The following is a 19,647-nucleotide window of genomic DNA, read 5'->3' as shown; positions in this document are numbered from 1 at the left end:
ATATTCCAGTGGCTGGTTTGATTTTAGGCCGACACAACTTTTAACTGTCTTTGTTGTGTTTGTGTATCCCGCCCTCGTGATTGCCCTGACACATTTGCCACTGATTGTGTGTGTGTGTGTGTGTGTGTGTGTGTGTGTGTGTGTGTGTGTGTGTGTGTGTGTGTGTGTGTGTGTGTGTGTGTGTGTGTGTGTGTGTGTGTGTGTGTCTGCGTCACCGGCTCCTATTTAAAATCAATTCATGAATAAAAAAGCAACAAAACATCTTTCAACAGCGTTCCTGTAGCAAATTATCAATTTAAATAGAAACTATGCTTTTGTTTCACTGGCATGAGGCGGAAAATCTTCCCATCTGTGAGACAAAGGTTTTTTGGCACTCCCTGATTTAATGTGTTTTTATTTCCTGCTTGGTTTCAGACAATGAGATGCCACTGACTAATGTGGATGGTATTGACAGTTATTAGGGGGAGTTGTTTTTTTGTCAAACGTTAAATAGTTAGTAGTTTTTTCCAGAAATGTATTTAAGAAAGTTGTTGTAGGTTTAATGTATGTGAACTTTAACACAGGAACAAAGGAAGAGAGAGATAACTTACCAATTCCTTCAACGCATACTTTATTTCACACCACTTATCTCATTTACACCAGATATTCAAGAGAATTCCATTGCAGAAGTTGTAATTATATTTCCCCAGATTTGTCCAACACACAAGATAAATCTCTAGGTGGCAAGGGGAAATGTCTTTTTTTGCAGGTCTTACACTTTTATTAATTCCTACTGATCCATTGACTGCAACCATGTCCAATTTTGTTAGAAGTGGCCTCAAGACATTATTGATGAAGTCTTATCAAAACTGTGAATTTTCGTCAAACACCATGTTAGTGGCATGGCGTCAAATTTCAACATTATGCATTATTCCCATCTATTAGCTATGTCTGCATGACTGTTCTTCTTCCTTACATGTATGATAATATATATATGTCAAAAGCTATTACACAACCAAGATCTTAGGCATCAATCTTATTTTGGCGTTGATCTTGCCTTTGATCATTATTTTGCTAGTAAATCACATGCAATATTCCATTAAAACACGCCAAAAAAAGTGTAACAATTTAAAAAAGAGGTTGTGCAATTGAAAAGGGAAGTAGGGCTGTTGAGGGAAGGAAATGAGGAGTTAATAGAGGAGGTACGCCTACTCAGAGAAAGTAATGAAGTGATAAAGGAAAAAATTGATAGATTTTTTGTGAAATTAACTTAAGATCTGTATTGAGCAATTAGCTTGCTTTTCATTTGTGAAAAGGACGTTTTTTTATTAAACTCCACTGTGCATTGTTCAGTCAGCACCAAAATACTCACCTATGATCAGAGTCCCAGCCTGAACAGCTCCATATGTTAATATCAACTCAGGGTCATAGCGCCACCTAGTTTTTATGTGGATTTATAATTCTTAATCTAACACTGGACTGGGTTAAACTTGTCGGAGTGAGGGCTGCGGTCACATATCCTGGATTATACCGCAGTAAATCCATCATAAAGACGATAAATAAATAAATAAACATCCCGTTAGTTTCCACGGGGCGTCCCTCGCCCTGCAGCTGCGTTCCTACGGCAACGCGTGGAAGCTTCCTCCAGGAGGATCATGGGAAGGAATTTCGGCTACAGAAGCGGAGGGAGTTTCGAATTATTTCACGATTAGCTTCGGTTTAACATGCGATTCCACGCTCGTGTTACGTTTTCTCCACCACCCGACGTGAACACAACACGTGAGTAGAGTCCGAGCATCTCAAATATTCACGTTAGTGTTTTCTGGAGCAGTTTTCCTCGCTGCAAGCAGAGTTAGCTCGGTGGCTAACGACGGTTAACGCTTTGAAAACAAAGGGAAAGAACGGTCAATAATCTTTTTATACACAGTCTGTGTTAATAACACGGCGCCATAACATTGTAGACACCTCTTATTATCGTGGATATGTACTTTAATCGCGTATTTACTGGTACCAGCTATGGAGCTAACCAGAATGTGTACTGGCGACACATAAACGTGATGCTTTCCCACTAACCCATAGATTTCTATCGTCCTGCTTGTCCAGAGGGATTCTGTCTTTTCTAATAACCCTCCCTGGAGACACAATCCCCACGAAGAACTGATGCTGGCACTCAAACATGGAGCTGAAGCTGGAGGTTGTTCTGTCGACCAGCATCAAACGGAAGAAACCATGGCCCAGATTCTGCTGGCTCGGTCAGGTGAGGAGAGAGAAGTGAAAACACACTTAACCTGATGTGCATGAGGGACAAATGACTGTGAGCCCTCTGCTGTGTCATCCCTCCAGGAGAAGGAGTCTGTGTTCCTGTTAGATGACAAACGGATCAGTGAGATCAACATGGTCTCCGGTCGCACGAAGAAGAGGACCCCGAAACTCCATCCTTTGCTCAACAGTGTGGTGACAATGGCCTCATCCCGCAGCGGTGAGTTTACTGTATAAACTCAAAGTAAAACACTTCCCTGTCAAGTCTGTGAATACATTAATACACTGGTTGATTGGTTGTTGTTTTTTGTAGGTGTGTGGCTTTGTGGGATTTTGGTCTCGGGAGAACTCTTTCTGTGGAACAGGGATAAGGACTTGTTGAAGACTGCTGCAGCTGCCCCAGAAGTAGTTCAAGTCATTACTTCTGGTCAAGGTATATGCACAATAAGTGGCAAATACATCAGCATTTTTCTTTAACTACTCAAAAAGCAGCAGGTGATATTTCAGAAGATATCTGCAATATCATCCAAGTACTGCTGTGAGGATTAGATCTGTACAAGTAGTTATTTGCAGACATATCTGATCCTAGTTATTAAAGTAGCTGTACACTGTTAATTGGTGTTTATAAGGAGATGTTCAATGATTCTTTGTTCGGCACATCCTCTGTCCCAAATCCCACCATTTATTTTATATTTTGACAAGTTGTTAAATCCTAAATGATGGTTCTCTGTGTGTTTTCACAGGAAATACCCCACGGTTTTCTCTTCAGGTTTCAAGGGATGGAATGCGTGTGCTTCTGGTAGCCATAACCGGACACGTCTTCCTGTGGGAGTGTGTGGATGTCAGGGATTTGACAGGAGTTCGAGATGGCACAGTCAAGGGACGTTGGGCCCATATCAAGCCCCTTGAGGATACGGTTCTGCCTTCTCTACTTGACAAAGAAGCATGCCAACACTCAATATTTGTAAAGACAGAGGTATGTACTTGCAATAAGAGTATATGTTTAATGTAATGTTTCACTATTTTACAGACCTGCCCTCCAATTCCAATTTTATTCAGGCTTTAAATCTTATTTTATCTCTCTCAAAACTCTCTCAGGCTGTGGGTGATGCCTGCTTATCAGCCCTTGTTTTCACATCCGGGAAGAAGCTTATAATCACCTGTTTGAAAATTCAGTGGGAGGAAGGCAACATGAGAGTGGGGTGAGTGAGAGGGTCGATGTAACAGTCAGGGCTTTCACTGGATATTACAATAGCGAAACAAAATCACAGTTTTACTTGCAGATCTGTGGGATATAGCATACAGTGGGCCACCAAGACATACCCCATGTCTCATCTCACCCCAACCTGCCAACCAGTCAAGTCTAGAGGGGCCATGGTGCCAGCCTTCTCCCCAGATGGCCAACTGTTAGCCATCGTCCTGAACCAGAGACATCCAAAGGTGAGCATCTGGCCCCTCCTATCTCTATTCTTCACATCTCCGTGTGTTTCCTTTCGCAGGTTCATCTGTAGAAATGTGAATCAAGTTTTGTATTTCCTGTTTTTCAAACCAGGCTACACAGGTCCTGTATGTGAGCACACAGAATTTTGTCTCAGTATCAAGCAGCCTTGGAGGATGTGGAATGAAGACGTTAGAGATTCCCTCCAAATACATAAGGTACAGCATTCATACATACGTGCACGAGTTCAGCATCATTTCCAGAACGTCTTGATAGAAAATGTACCAGAAAGGGAGGGACCACTTCCCACCTTATCAGCAAAATGTCTACCTTACAATCTGTGATGAACAGTGTGTATTTATTTAGAAATAAAGTGAACATATCTTCTCTTTTAGGTCGTACTGGGTGGGCAGTGTGAGCTGGTCCCCCAGCAGCCTTTTCCTGGCATGTGTCCTCAAGAGGGGCTCCCTTCTTGTGTTGGCTCGGCTCGGGGGCCTTCTCAGTCTAACAAGCTCCGGTTGTAATGTGGACTTTGGGCCGGCGCACTTCCTACCCCTGCATCCCCTCGTCACTTACCGGTATACATTTGAGTCATTTTGCTTTTTATTTATGAGCCCTTTGTTTCAAGTTATTGATTTGTTTGAGCTGATCTTAATTATCGTTTCATCTCTCTCAAATCTGGTCACCTGTTCTACCGATTTCTTCACTTTTTATCTAAGAGTCATGCATCTCTCTTATTATTTTATCTTAAGCATGAATAAGGTAGAAACTCTGTGTCAAATGGGATGATTTATCATATATAATGTTTGTCTTATTTGTTTCTCTGCAGGCCACCAGTGTCTGCAGGGTCAGTGGAGGCCAATATGTCCAGTTCTAGCCTGTCGGTGCGGGACATTCTGAGGCAGCGATATTCCGTGACCTGGCATCCTCGGCTGTTGTATCTCATTGTGTCTGATGGCTACATGGCCACCGTAATGAGGGTACTCGACAGGCCTTCTCCTGCCATGTTGCTGAAATCACTTTTAAAGGACACCAGCAGGGATCTGGAGAAGACCAGTCTGAAGCTGGAACAATCAAAGGTGGTAAACCAGGGACTTCTAGAAGTGGGAAAAGTGATCCTACTCAGTCTTAGCTTTTGCTTATACTTTATGCATTGCTATTCTTGACAATATGCCTTTCCTCACACTCATTATTTTCAGATTCACGTGAGGGCATGGTTGGAGTCAGTATCTTGCCTAAATCTTGACAGCAGCCTTGAGGCACTCAGTCCCATTGTTACACGTGGTCCCAACGCTGCAGACTCTGTCTTCTCGGGACCCACAGGTGGATCCACTTTGCCACTTTTCCTGCAGGACCAAGGGACGTTGAGTGGAACCAAGGGGCTTTTTGAAAAAGTGCAGGTCAGTCACATGCATGTAATCGCACTGTGTTAGAATGTGGCATGACTGTAATATACATTCCTTGATCCACTGAGCTGTCTTTGAGTTGCTGTTTGACTGTGTTTTTCTAGACTTTCCTTGATGACGACTCTGATTTCGACGGACCTCCTGCTGGTTCTCACATGGAGAATGTCGGTCGTTTGGAGTTTGCCTCAATGTTTGACACTCTACATGCCCATGACACACAAACTGACACTCTACTTACTACTGGTCCAGATTATGAAAAGGACTTTGCTGAACCAGAGAGGAAGACTCCTCTTCTTCACCGTGAACTCGGGAAAATTCGGACTAAGCTGCTAACAGCCTGGGCGTTTGGCCTGTCTCTAGGAAATGAGGTGGAACATAGAGCGTGTCTGCTGAAGCATACCCTCCTTTGTGTGGTGCGATTTGCTGCTCTGGTCCATTTGATCTCCAGCTCCACGGACCACACAGGAAAAAAGAATACCTCAGTCTCTACCCGGCTCCTCCATCTTATCAAAACCCTGTTATCTTTTCTTCCCTGGGATAGCGCTCACTCAAATGGGCCATGCTGCCAGGGCCTGGTGGTAGAGCTCAGTAAACGACTGATACGCCTCCTGCTGACTCCTCACCCTGAGTCCTACCAGACCGGACACTGTCAGCTATCATCTCAACTTCTGTCCACCGTCCTGCACATTTTGCAGCTGGTCTCGGATTCTCTTGACCACACATACAGCCTGCAGCAAAAAACTGTGTGGTCCTCTGCAAAGAAGGAATCTGTTGCCCAGTCACAACAGCTGTGGCCTTCAGATGTTTACCATGTACCTCTGCTACAGGATGAGAAGAAAAAGAAACTCGCCTCGCTGGATCAGGGATGTCCTGTTCCCCAGCGACCATCTAGCAGGTAGAGATAGTCTCTTTTGGATTTTTATGTGCCACTGTTTATTAACTAATTTGTTGGTGTGGATGCCAGTATTAGTAATTGCACATCATGCTCTACAGTTCAGAGGATTTCAAAGTCAAAAGACACTGGAGATATTCTTTTTTCCCCCAGATTGTTCGGAGTGTGGCAGTGGGTGTACAAGGTCACCCAGAAGTATCTGGAAGAACTGAACAACTATGAAGGCTGCGACGGCTGGGAGGAGGAGCAGCAGCAGTTGACTTTCCTCATGTCCCAGATTCAAACAGCTCTGCAGGCCACAGGAGCAAAGCTCGAGCAGGGTCCTGCACTGATGAGTTACCCAGGTCTGAAATACGTCTGATATTTATTATTTATATCTATGGTTATTGTACCAACTACAGGAAGTAAAGACAATGTTGATTTTCGACATAGTTCAGTTGTGTTTAAATGGACAAAAGTAACTTTGCATTTCAACCCCTCCCTTATTACCAAAACCTTGCATCATATTGAGCAACTAGTTCATCTTAATCAAATTAAGTTATTTATCTGTGGCTCAGATCAATTAGAATAATAGTTATTTGTGAATAATTACTGTTGTTGTTTAGCATTCGACTCGTCTCCCCCCAGGTGAACATCTTTTCCTGTGTGGCTTGTATCCAAAGAGTGCCGAGGCCTGGCGGTCACAAATTTGTGACGAGAGTAACAAAAGTAAGCCTCATTGCTTCAGTTTTTCAAAAATAAGTACACCTCATATTCAAGTTCACTCTGAAATGGTAATTCCATATATTTTTTATTAGTTTGCGATCGCAGGGTCTTCCAGGAGGAACGGCTCTGTCTGGCACTCCTCTACAGTCTTCTGTCCCAGTACCGTCTAAGGGAAGCCCAAGAGTTGGGCGACCACATGGCACGTCTCATCCTGCACAGGGCTGGACATCAGAAGGACAACAGAAAATCCAAAACAGGTCAGAAAGAGTTTTCATATCTAAGTCAGTTTATGTCATCAAGTTGTATATAGCCAACATCCCAGCCTTTCCAGTATGATTCATTTAAATGCATTATTAAGATATGACACCCTGTCTAAAAGGTCAAGCTATAGAGCAGCAGAGGAAATCTGACTTTGAAAGTAAGAAGTGTTAGTTATCAGCCTTGCCTTTTGTTTCTTGCAGCAGATTCTTTTCCTTGCACGTGGCTCCCAGTCGATCTTCACAGTGATGCAGCCTTTGCAGTGGTTCAGAGTCTGGGGAGAGTCATGGCCTCTTACTTCGCCAACCAACCCCTCCACATCCTGCCCCCTCACAATGTGGCCGTCTTGCCTCCTCTGCATTTACCTCATGGTGCGTTTCCAAAAATTAGTCATCAGTTCAAAATGGTAATTTCGTAATAATACTAATCATTATGTCTTTTCTCAGGCCCAAGTGTTGGGCGCTTGGTGCCTCTATGCCAAGAGGAGGTGGCAACAGCAGTTCGACGACAGCATCTCTCAGAGGTGTGGACAGTGGACTACGCCCAGGACCTGCTCCTTCTCGGGGGTCTGCTGCCTGAGGCTGTGTGGTTGGCTTCCCACCTCGGGGACTGGAAGACAGCGGTTTCTCTGAGTCTGGCTTACACAAGCTACTGCACTGACCACTGCGACTTTGCTCGGTCAGTGTAAAAGAAAGTGGACAGTATAATCAGGGAGAAGTTTTCTGTTACTGTTGGCATTTTATTTGATCATATATTTGATTCATGATCATGCCAATAACATCTTTCATGACAGGCTGAGAAGGAGAGAGCTCCACCTCCCAACAGATATGGAAGCAGAAAGCATTTTTCAGGCTGAGTTGGAGAGTCTTCTTGGGAATAAGCCGGACTCCCAGGGGCACAGAGACAAGGAATATGACAAGAGCTTGACAGGTATGTGAGACCTGACAACTGTAAGATAACCCGGACAAACATAAAACCTTTTAATCAATGCCTTGTGTCACCTCCTTTTACTAGACCCTTTGGAAGGAGAGGACTGGGATTTATTACTAGTTTCCATGCAGGAGATTCTGAGAGCATCAGTCATGGCTGGAGTGAATGTTATGTCCTCACCCTTGTCTTCCTTGCTGGACACAGCCAAAGACTTGTGTTCCTGTTTACCTCTGTTGGTGCCCAGTGGACTGTATCTCCCCTCCCCACCTCTTTATTGCCCTCAGCCTTCCCCGAACACACAGGTACATGAGAAGAGAAGATCAACTTGAAAAACAGTGTTCACACATACATGTAATTAAATGTTGTTGTTCTGTGTGTCTGATTCTCAGGACCCGATAGGAACAGTAGGGCAGTTTGCAGAGGTTGCATCACGTCACAAGGTGTCTGCGGTTCTCCAAAGATTGCTTTTACTTCTGAGATCTGCCCGTTGTTGCCAACCTGCTGCCCAGTGGTACATCACCCATCTGCGCCGGGCCAGACACCTACTACACAAGGTACTTCACACAAGGACCGGAGGGTTTTTGTCTGGTTTAATAAGAGGATTAAATGTCTCTATGTTTTAAGAAGTTTTAAGTCTTAATGAATGAAAAAGGTACGTTTTTAAAGGTAATTTTGTCTTGGAACAAAAAGAGAAAAAACCAAGACTTTCCAATTACTACACCTTCATTGGTTCATCAACACAGTGTTCAAGAGTTGGTGATTATACTTAGTTATGAAATGCCATGCCATCTGAGATAGTGTAAATATCTGATGTTGTTTTCAGATCAAAAAGAAGTACTCATATCCAGCAGCTACTGAAGAAGAGAAAGCTTTCCCAGAAGGGCTGATGAAGTTTGTCACGCGCAGTGGATTCTTCAGACTGGGCCCTAACAAAGACGGTCATTTGGACTCTGACACGATCCAAACTATTAGTAAGATGCCACTCAAAGTGCAATGTGGATGTTAAAATCAATAATCAGTTTTCATATGGAACTTACCAATCGTATTTCTGCTACAAGTCTGTTTCAGGGAGCTGTGTGGTTTATGCTGGATGTTGCATGTCAGGGACCAACTCTCCATTTCCTGCAGGAAGTATCAGGCTGCCAGGCAGCATTGCAGAGATAAACAGGTATTATTTTTGTGTTTGAGAGGATGACATATTTCTGTAAATATTCCCAGCTATTGCTGCCCCATGAGAATGCCTTTGTATTGTTGTCCCATAGATCCCTGGTGATTCAGATGTGAGATCTAGCTGCGCTGAAGCTCTCCGCTGGGCCCGTCGCTTTCTGCCTTTCTCTCGCTACCTCAATGCTGAAGAAATTCTCCAGGACGTACTGCTCAGCCTCGTGTCTGAACTGCCTCCGGTCTCTTTGGTGAAATTGCTTTTTCTTGCCTTTTATTACATAAGCAGGGTTTGTTAAAGTAGAACAGAGTGAGTAAATGTCTCATCCTTGCCGGCTCCTTCTTAGGTTGCAGACACGCTGGTACAAGCCTTCCCGGGGGAGGAAGAGTCTGTCAGAGTCCCGCTGAGAGAAAAGTATAACTCACTGCTACAGAGACTGAGGCAATGCAATGTCCTTGGTATGAACCCTTCTTTTTCATTAACAAGTTCCTTTGAAATGCTACACAACACTGAAATGGTTTATATATTTAACTTTACATTTAAATATATTTTGTTTAACTTACCTGATGGCCTACATTTTATTCTTGATTCTTTTTTTTTTTGTTTACTATTAGAATATATATAGAATGTAGGACATGAATGGGTACACCCTGAACAGATCGCTAGTCCGTAGCAGGACAAACAACCAGCTCAGAGTCTTACATTAAGGACAATTTAGAGTCTCCAATTAACCTTTGTATTGTGGGAGGAAGTCCATGTTCCCTGAGGAAACCCAAGCAGGAACAGAAAGAACATAGACATTCCTCAGAGAATTGCCCCAGCCGGTCTGTGTGTTCAAACCCAGAACCTTCTTGCTGTGAGGCAAAAGGGCTATTATCTCTCTTGGTTAGCCTTTCGATAATTTTAATGTTTATTTGTTTTATATGCTGCCCCTTTTACGATCTAACCTGCACCTTTTAACAAAACAAATTACTAGTATTCATTATTTATCACTTCTTAAAATTATGCGATGTATTTTTAAACCTTCATTTCTGTCTCTTCTCTGTCTCTAGAAGGTGAAAGGGATGAGGCAAATGAGTTGATGATGGTTCTGATTCAGGACAAACACAGGCAGAGGAGAAAACATCTTGGGCGTTTGCGGAGGCACCTGGCTCCCCCTGAGCTCCACCTGTGGGAGAAGGAGGAGGAAGAGGAGGACAGGGGAAACAAACATGGGATGGCAATGATGAGGCAACTCTCACTGGGTACAAGTCTGAGCACCAGCACTTTAACCGACTGCGGGTTTCCCCCAGTGTGCAGTGATGGAGACACAGCAGAGAACACATCTGAGGCCATCTCCCCTGAACAGCATTGCCGAGCCATGTCCAGGTAGCCAGTGAAACAGTAGCACTGCTATTTCTCTGAATTATCATCTATGTTGTGGCTTATTTTGTGCTGTTTCTTTTCTTTTCAGGGACAAAAAAGTACATAAAGTAAGAGACAGAGAAAATGCTGTTAAGATTGAAAGCGCCATTCAGGAGGAGACTCACCCAGACGGTACCAAGGGGAATGAGAAGTCCCCCTTACCAGTGGTTGGCACCTGGGAGTTTGAGTTGGAAGACGAAGAATATTTGAACTTCCTGGAGCTCTTCATCAGCTACGAGCTAGAGAAGGATGGTGCTGATGGAGGGGACCCGGGCAGTGAACTTCCTTTGCTGAAGAGCTTCTCCTCCAAGCTGAGGGAGAGAGAGTTGCACTCGCTCACTTTTGATGTGCTCACAACGATACATCGGCGTCAAAGAGACGGGCACCATCCAGGGAGGAAACCTTGGAGCAGCGACCCTCCAGTGTTCAGAGCTGGATGCTGCTACAAGCCCATTAAGCAAGGCCCGACACCTGAACCTCAATCGTCCGCCGTCTGGAATGAAGCCTCCATATCCAGAGCCAGTCTTTCAGTCAGTTCTCTTCCTGGGCCGAGAACTGGCAAGATGAAAGGTTTGTTTGGCCTCCGAAAGCAAAGCAGTGTGCATTTAGCCCAAAGGAAGAATAGGGGTCACTGTGGTTCTGAATCTAGCCCTATTAAAAGTACCTTTCCCATTGGGCAGCCATCAGAGAGCTTGATGTTTGCCTCCCCAACTTCAGTGGAAGCTGTGACTGAACTGCAGCAGGGCCTGGTCCCTAAATTAGAGGCTCAGTTTCCAGAGCTGGGCCGGCTGCTGGAGTGGATGGTGCGCTGGGCTGATAGGAGGGTGCTTCTTCATCATAGAAGAAAGAAGAAAGAGAGGGGAGGAGGGGTCGGAGGACCAGCTGACGAAGGAGTAGTGATTCGTGTCAAAGCCTCAGCGCCTGCTGTCCTCACCTCCCTCAGCTTACTAGAGTGGAGGTACACGGCTCTATTTGGGACGGAGCGCTACAGCACCCACATCCAAGTTCCAGAAACACAGTGGACTGTGGCCCCTGTGGTGCAACCTGCGGTGGACGGGAACCCGGAGAGAGAGAGCAGTATTGATACAGGCTACCCCGGATCTGCCAACACTCCCATCACTGGTCCGGATCACAATCTACAGCAAGGGGAACTCTCCATGTGAGTGCCCGATGTTTTTATTTACACATTCTTGTAACTGGGCAAGCTGGACCTACATTCTGTTGCTTTTAAAGCCAGTTTGTGCCATAAACTTCAGAGTGTAGTTGACCAGTAGTTTGGGAATTTGGTCTTTGAGAAATGTTTTGTAAAAAAACTGGGTTGTGGTCAATATGTGTGATGTTTATTGAAGGATTTGAGATATAATAACGATTCAAGAACAACAAACTAAAATAAAAATGTACACATATATTGATTTTGTATTTTATATGTATTATTCTTTTATTTTTACTGTTTATATGAATACTATACTGTTTTTGATATACTATTTGCTTCCCTGCAGCAGCTCTTGCACAGATGAACCAGAGGAACTGACACGTCACAGGAAGCCTCTTTCTAATGACCAGGACCAACAGACCTTTCATGCTCAGCGGGCACAGTCCAGTTCACAACAACCATATCTCGATGACTTAGATTTTGCATCTGAAAAAGAAGGTATGGTGCTAAGTTATATTGGATCATACATTTTTTTTGTAATATACACCTTTATAACTGAGAGTATGAATGTGTTTGTATTTGTAGGTAAAAGTAGTGGCAGTGAGCGGTTGGAGATGTCATCCCTTGAAATCTGTGAAAACATCTGCACACTTGAAACGGTGAGTATTACCATTCAGGATTCCTTTTCCTCATATGTATCATCAGTGTTCTCAAAACAGATATAATTAACGTTCTTGTCATTTCCAGAGTTTGAAGCTTGCAGACTTGGACTCAGAAAACACTGAAGATACGTTCACTTCCACCTCTCTGTGAGTTTTGAATTATTAATAATTTTATTTAAATAATTTATTTTGAAAGGACAACTGAATGGTTACAAATATGTATAAGCATTACTGTAATAAGTTGGTGCCACGATTATATGAGATTTAGACTTTTAAGTCTCTAATGTTATGTTTTCTTTAGTTATGTTGACAGTAATTCATCAACATTGCATCTACTACTATAAATGTATAATGTAAGATTGTTATTGTTGAGTTATTTTTGTATGTTTATGTTTATTTGGTGATAGAACCAAAATTTAAAGGCTGACATCGTCTCTTTAGTGTCTCAAACTACTATTTGTTTTCTTCCATCCTAGAAGTGTACAAGCTCCCCTACACCCAGAGCCCCAAGCTCTTCCTCCTGTGCAGCCCAAGGCCTCGGTTCACACAGATGTCACGGATACAGTTGGTGGGCTGTTCCCCGATACACCTGTAGATCCTCCCAACCTTCAGCCACAAAGCTCCATGGCTGGTGCACCCACTCCTGTTTCTGCAGCACCCGATCAGCCATTATCCAATCAGCCCCCACAGATGAGACAGCGACTGGGTGAAGACTTATTTAGATTAGTTCAGGTAAGAAAGAATTGCCTGAAAGGAAAGGTTTGCATTCTGTTGTCTCTTATGATTGACTCTCACCTAAAGAATTGTTGGCCTTTGTTGCAGAATATCAACTACATGAGCATGATGGAGGTTTTGGGAGCTTCCTTTTCCAGCCTGGAACTTGCCCAGCAGAACTCTTCTTTGGCTCAGTCTAGCATGAACTCCTCACACCCTAATGTGCCATCATCCCATGTAACCAACTTCATCCCTCAACCAAATGTCTTACCTGTTCAAACCTCAGTTTCTGTGGCACCCCAGACACAGGCAAGTGTGCCACCTTCAGGATCCAACTATCCTCACCCCAGTCAGACCACCGCATGTATGTTTGCAGACCAGGCTGCTGTACCAAGCTCAGGGAAAACCTCTCGACCAGATCGCCAGCATCAAATCCCCAGGAATCTATCCTCCACTACTGGTGGAGCAGGTGTAAATGATCAGGTATTGGTCAAATGTATTGTAAAGATGTGAAATATTGTCTACTATCTATATTTACACCACAGTGGAATTAAGCTAAATACAGTTTCTCTTTTCTTCAGGAAATGCATCCGCTCTCTGTCCTCGTGGGGTCCCCAGAAATCCAGTTTAAACAGAGTAGGAGTTTGATCCTGTCCTCCAAGGGGCTTCTGGTCACTGCTGACATTAGACAGGCTGTTCCCAGTACTCCTGTGGCACTGCCTTCTAATGTTAGCCTACAAAACGACCCTGCTCCCCAGGTCTTGAAGTTACTACAGGCTCGGTGTCCGCCATTGCATCAGGAGAGAGCCCCACACTATCCTCCAGCCCAAGAGTCCCAGACGCGACACACTGAAAACCCTGCATTTCTCGAATCCCATCAGCCCCAGCGCAAACACAGTTACCAAGCCGCCTCAGAGAGGGCAGAAGAAAAAAGAACCGGATCTTCAGTTCTAAGAAGACAACTCAGTTTTAATAATTCACAGGATCCACCTCCCTGCAGCTCTGAACCCCGGATCCAGATGTCAGAGGGTTCCAGGGGGCAGGAGTTCCCATTACTTCCTCCTGCTTTTCCAGCTCAGACACCTGCTCGAATGCAGGACCCTCGCCTGCTGCATCTTCAGCCTAGTGCACCCAGCAACATCACGTTCCCTAAACTACCCATGCCAGTTTTATCCAGGCCCTCTACTGTCATGTCAGCTCCAATGGGAGGAATACCTGTGACCAAGCTTTTACATATACAGCCTGGACCAAAAATGGCAAGCGATACTTCTATTACTTCCAGATGTTGAAGTTAGGCCTCATGAAACCTTGAAGTGTAATTTATGTACGGATATTTGTCTCTGTCACAGATGTCGCCCATGGCAGCTCCTTCCACACAAATGACCTCCCTCATCTCCAGGGAGGATTTGACAAGTTCAGTGATCAGGAGGCAGAATGTGGAAGAGGTTCAACAGCGGTTGCTCAGAGTAGACCCACCTAATGAGAGCACCAGAGCAGCTCCGACTTCTCCCAGCTCAAACTCCAGCAAAAGGCAATCATGAGCTTCATTAATGCTGTTACTGATTTTAATTTGCATTATGCTGACTATTTAATTCACTGTGCTTGTTCTGTGTTGTTTATAGGCAGAGGAGGAGAGAGGAAAAGACGTGCGGGGAAAGAAAAACGGCGGTCACATTTAAACCAAATGAGTCCATCATCCCTATGCAGACGGTTAGACAATATTTATTTTATAAGAAGTACCTTCTATTATTAACAATGTTAAATTGTTATTCCACTATGATTTATTTGTTTCTATATGTCTACAGCCAGCAGATGAGCCTGTAAAGCCTGTAATTGAAGAGCCTGCAGTATCAGAGATCACTCCTGGACACAGCTTTGCGATTCCTCTCGGTAAGTCTCAGATGCATTTCCTGATTGATACAAAAAGGATTTTTATTCAAAAAGTAACAAAGGAAAAATTTAAATAAGGATTTGTGATGATCAAAAACATGTTAATTAGGGAACAGCTGAAATACTGAATGATGAAATTCATTCAATGCAAAGATATAGGAAAAAAAGGGTTAACCAGATATGTGGGTATATTATGATGCCGTGTTTACAATTCTGTTGATCTGTTTAATTAACTTCAACTCCCAGGTTCCTTTGACTCTCTGCTGACTGGTCAGACATTGTTGGACAAGGCTGAGTCCACTTCAGCTGAGCTACACGCTTTTGCTTCCACGTGTAAAAAACCTCCAGAGTGTCATGATGCGTTCACCAACACAGAGCCAGGTGAGTGAGGATTTATAATGTTAACATTGTAATATTGCACAGTTGTTATGTTATCACCCAGTTGTTGTATTTGAATTTGAATGAAAATATTGTGTTAATACCTTCTGGCTTGTTTTTTAAGTAACATGTTGACATGTCTTCTTTCAGCTTGTCCTCCCACGCTTGTGGATAAATCTGTGTCTGCCTCTGTCACCACTAGTAGCCCTGAATGTAAGTTGATCTGAATTCGAACCTACAAGGACAACACCCTGATATTTATTTTTTGTGGATACAATGACGAGTCAAAAATTGTGTGTATGTGTGTTTTCTCAATGCAGCACAAGGTTCACAGAATCTTCATCTTGTTCAAAACATAGAGGAGAACCGAAAGAAACCAGAGAGGGTACAGGTGAGATACCAGATGTGGAGGTTGACTCAGCCCTGTACAGTAAATGGAGCAGTACAACTTTTAGGGCCTGAGAATGGTTCTTTCAGACTTAAAATATATGTCTAAATAGATCATTCCATTGTATGATGACCACAGTACAAAACACTAGTTCCCATTATTCATTATGTTGGATGCAATGTCCTGTCTGCCCTCTAATTTCTAGAAAATACCCCAACAAGATAAAGACTTGTGTCATGTTTTTTAATGTACTGACCCTGGTCTATACCCTATATACTTCATGTTTTCACACATATATGCACATTCATTCCTTTGTATATCAAATATGATGCAAGAGGTTATTTTAATTAATGTTTATTATAATATAAGATATAATATATATATGATACACTTCTCTGTGTTTCTCTGTCTTTTTCTCAGGACGTGCACCGCCACCAGTTCATAAGTGTCTTGGATCTGGAAGACAATGCCCTGCACCATGATTTGCCGTGGTGTCTCAGCCCAGGAACACAGGATGTTCCTTCCGTACGCCCTTCATCACCAACTTCTGCTCAGCTTCATGTTCTTGCAACTTCTGTTATTAGGAGTCATGCTGCTGCTGCTGCTGCTTCTGATCCTCAACCATCAATCACAATCACAGACAATCTGCTCAAACCCAACACTCATCCAGGTCCTTATTTTGACCGTCTAATACATTTATGTCTTTACATTTAAAATGATTAGGCCTGAGGTGAAGTATTCAAAATGCTTTAAACATCTCTTTAACTGTGTATTCCAGATACCCCTGAGGATTCTCAGTTACACAGTCATGAGTCCAGTCCAGAGAGAGTGACTCTACAAGACATGGCAGATCCCTCTGACTCTCAGATCTGTCAGGCCATTAAGACGCTGAGTGTCGGACCTCACAGAGCTTCCTTCTCACCTCCTACAGTCCTGTTCTCCTCTCGCCTGTCAGAGCTGGATGCTCAGGTGGCTTCACTGCAGAGAATTGCAGACAATCTGGAGATGGACTTCTCCAACTCCAGGATGGTAATATTTCTATTACATAAGCAGGATGTTTTTTGTATTCATTCCATCTATATTTTAATGACCCTTAGATTTAAAAATTGGCTTCTAAGCCTCACACATTTATGTTTGTAATAAATATTTCCTTGCTTGTCCTACATTGTCTTTGTGTAGCTTGTGAGCACCATCGAAAATCTCACCCCTGGCTTTGGTCCTAATATGAAGAGTCCCGGGGCAGTGAAGAAAAACGTCAGACTGTCCGTCCCAAAGGAAGGTGTGTCCCCAAACACTAAGATTGCTTAGCATTTAAGCCAACTTGCAAGTTTTTGAAACCCATAAGCAAAAGTTGTAGCTTTAACAAAGTAACTTATAACATAGTGACATTGTTTATAAAAAAACCATAAGCCTCTGTTAATGTCAGCTTTGTGTTCTCCTTCTGTGACAGCATGGACGCCACGATTAGAGGTTTTAACTGAACCAAACGCCTACGAAGAGGAAGAGGAACGTCAGGACGACCAATATGTGCATCACAGTGACTCCTTCCGTCATTTCACTCCTTCTCACAGTCAAAGAGCCGGTCCTTCCTACGCTCACACCCCTCGAAGTAAAGATGCAATTTATTCAAACCTATTCTGAAAAAAACCACTTGAAATAACTCACTGAATTAATAGTTAATAGCGTGATCTTTAAAAATGTATCTTAAATTTAACGGCAATGTCGGCTTTACACATCTTCCAGGTATGTTACAGTTATACTCCTAAATGACAACTGCAAACTAAAAGAAAGATAAACATTTTTAATTGTCACCTAATGATGCAAATGGTATTATAGTAGCTTTTGTATTTGGTTTTTAATAATATTAGAAAATCAAAAAAATTGTGACTTTATGTCGGAAGTTGGACTGTTTAAGTTGATTTAAATGTTCAAAGTGCAGTCAAAATGTTTTAAGTTACTATTTCATCTGTTCAATGTTTGTGTTTCTTCCACAGAAGTAAAAGATCCCTCTCCTGAAGCATCTGGAATATCCCATGTGTAAGTTTAAGTTTAAGTTTAATCTGAAGACATGCATTTTCAATGATCGATCTCCTATTTCACACCAATCTGCCCTCTACCTATCAACCTCTAGATGGGAAGAGGAGAATCTGGGTCAGACTGGGCTATCGGATACAGCGGAAATGTTAGAGGAGCTGGTTAGGGAAGGGTATTTATCCCGAACTGACCTGGATTTGTCCACTTCACAGCCTGCACACCACAGCAGGTATTGCACCAAAAACGACTGCAAAACAAACGGCTCCTTTTACAAATATGAGTATTCCTGAGCTGAGAAGTAATGTGACCCACAGCAGGCCGGAGCGGCGGGACAACAGCTGGGTGTCGCCGAGTAGCGTCTTCCCAGATGACGAGAGGAGAGAGCTGAGGATCTGGATGAAAGGGAAACAGAGGGAAAGGCTTGCTGTTTATCAAAAACACAGAGAAAGTCTGAGGGAGAGGGAGCTAGACCCTTTTCCTGTCCCTGGAAAAGTGGTGAGATCTGTTTGCCTTTTTATTGGAATTGATATAAATGTTGTCCTTTATAAAATTACATCCACATCATCGTTCAGGTGCTGTACCCCTTCCTTCCACAGAAATCCACAAACAGAAATCAAGTGACCGTTTGGAGAACTAGACAGGAAAAAGAAAAGTATGTACCTTCTTGCTTTGTGCGTGTAAAGGAGATGTTAATGTGCAGGACCGTAACTCTTATTTTAATTTGGTTTAATAGGTTCATGCTGATGGAGCAATACAACCAGAGGACCCTTGAAGCTTGTTCTTTGGCCAGGGGCTTCCCCGCCTCCCCTCCAGTCCTACGCAGTTCTTCCCAGCCTGAAGGTCCTCCGCTGCCCGCCCCCTCACAGTCCACATCCGCTCCTCTTTTCGGAAGCACTCACAGGTATTGTCTGCCACTGTAATCTGACCAGGCTCTCGTCCCATTAAATAGTAATTTTACTCTTCTCCCATTCAAACTAATCAGTAGTTATTCCACAGGGATCAGAATCTGTAAAGACCCAATTATTGTTTTCATGTTCATTTGAAACACCTGGAATTTTCTACCTTTGGTAATGGAGGTAATTTTCCTTTTTTCAGGGTTTACAGGACATCTTCCAATGACAAAAGAAATCTTAAATCCCCGTCAGGACCATCTCAGCCCCTCGCTCGTCCATGGACTGCTGAGGGGCAGGGACGACCTACGGGGGATCACAGCAGGAGACTGGGTCTACATAGACCAGGTATTATAATGATATTCAACTAAATTGCCTGTGAAAAATAAGTACCATGCTAATCATGGTATATTATTTTTGTCATGAAGGATGATATTAAATTAGTTAAAACATTTTTATGTTGTGTGATTTCTTTTGGTATTAGTTACCTCTTTGCCAAGGGACCGTCTGTCTCAGGTGACCAGACGTGGCATGGTCACCGACACAAAGAGCCACATGAAAAGACACACGGCCAACCAGATTGAGGATCATCAAGTTGGATATGAGAGAAAGATGCAGTTCAACAAAAGGCCCTCAGGAGGGACTGCTTTTGGAAGAGGAATCCAGAGGGAGCAGATGAAGACAGAAGACGAAGAAATGAAGAGGCGAGAGGAGTCCAACACAGTAAGAATCCCATATTTCATAACATATTTCCCCTTTATCTTTCTGTGTCATTTACAGTGATGTTACTTCCGTGTCAGGTACTTCTTTGTTGATAGATTTCACATCTAGTTTCATACGTCGCTGTATATTTATCAGGTTTTGACCAGGCTGTCGGATGAGCAGGATGATGGAGCCGCAGCTGGTGCGTCAGAGATGGACTGGCTGGACAACCTGTCTGACAGCGCCGGCAGCTGCCTCAGCAAAATCGACTGGGCTGCTATCGAGAGGATGGTGGCTGCAGACGGAGACTGAGCTCAAGTGTCTCAAGGAAAAGAAAACGTGCCTTTTAAATCCTTTTGTAAACTGTGATAATAGATGTTATTCAGATAATATTTAATAAAAA

At 43.3% G+C, this 19,647-nt stretch overlaps 1 protein-coding gene across 1 annotated transcript; it reads left to right on the top strand.

The window, feature by feature from the left end:
* The first annotated feature begins 1,621 nt into the window (after nt 1-1,621).
* On the top strand, nt 1,622-19,624 carry cplane1 (ciliogenesis and planar polarity effector 1). The gene is made up of 51 exons (XM_034603175.1): nt 1,622-1,758; nt 2,083-2,236; nt 2,323-2,458; nt 2,552-2,671; nt 2,982-3,214; nt 3,337-3,440; nt 3,522-3,678; nt 3,791-3,894; nt 4,072-4,254; nt 4,506-4,755; nt 4,876-5,076; nt 5,187-5,977; nt 6,128-6,318; nt 6,602-6,682; nt 6,772-6,936; nt 7,144-7,308; nt 7,384-7,615; nt 7,731-7,867; nt 7,952-8,169; nt 8,257-8,421; nt 8,691-8,838; nt 8,926-9,035; nt 9,130-9,279; nt 9,376-9,487; nt 10,082-10,397; nt 10,483-11,592; nt 11,933-12,084; nt 12,172-12,245; nt 12,334-12,395; nt 12,725-12,980; nt 13,071-13,275; nt 13,423-13,445; nt 13,544-14,218; nt 14,312-14,493; nt 14,585-14,672; nt 14,768-14,852; nt 15,099-15,233; nt 15,381-15,443; nt 15,551-15,660; nt 16,039-16,288; nt 16,397-16,647; nt 16,798-16,897; nt 17,069-17,227; nt 17,613-17,655; nt 17,750-17,881; nt 17,967-18,147; nt 18,249-18,304; nt 18,386-18,553; nt 18,748-18,890; nt 19,027-19,265; nt 19,401-19,624. Exons 2-51 carry the CDS (start codon nt 2,156-2,158, stop codon nt 19,554-19,556), a joined length of 9,648 nt encoding a protein of 3,215 aa, XP_034459066.1. The 5' UTR covers nt 1,622-1,758; nt 2,083-2,155; the 3' UTR covers nt 19,557-19,624.
* Nucleotides 19,625-19,647: the final 23 nt, after the last annotated feature.

Source organism: Hippoglossus hippoglossus, chromosome 12 (genome assembly GCF_009819705.1).
Source record: "Hippoglossus hippoglossus isolate fHipHip1 chromosome 12, fHipHip1.pri, whole genome shotgun sequence".
NCBI lineage: Eukaryota > Metazoa > Chordata > Actinopteri > Pleuronectiformes > Pleuronectidae > Hippoglossus > Hippoglossus hippoglossus.
The sequence above is the reverse complement of the archived record's forward strand: the minus strand, read 5'-3'. Positions and strand labels throughout refer to the sequence as shown.

Excerpts from the sequence above, each read along its gene's own strand:
- cplane1 (XM_034603175.1), top strand. The coding sequence starts at position 2,156 with ATGGAGCTGAAGCTGGAGGTTGTTCTGTCGACCAGCATCAAACGGAAG. Across the intron at positions 12,396-12,724 it reads ACGTTCACTTCCACCTCTCT|AAGTGTACAAGCTCCCCTAC; the intron begins GTGAGTTTTGAA and ends CTTCCATCCTAG. Across the intron at positions 18,305-18,385 it reads ACTAGACAGGAAAAAGAAAA|GTTCATGCTGATGGAGCAAT; the intron begins GTATGTACCTTC and ends TTGGTTTAATAG.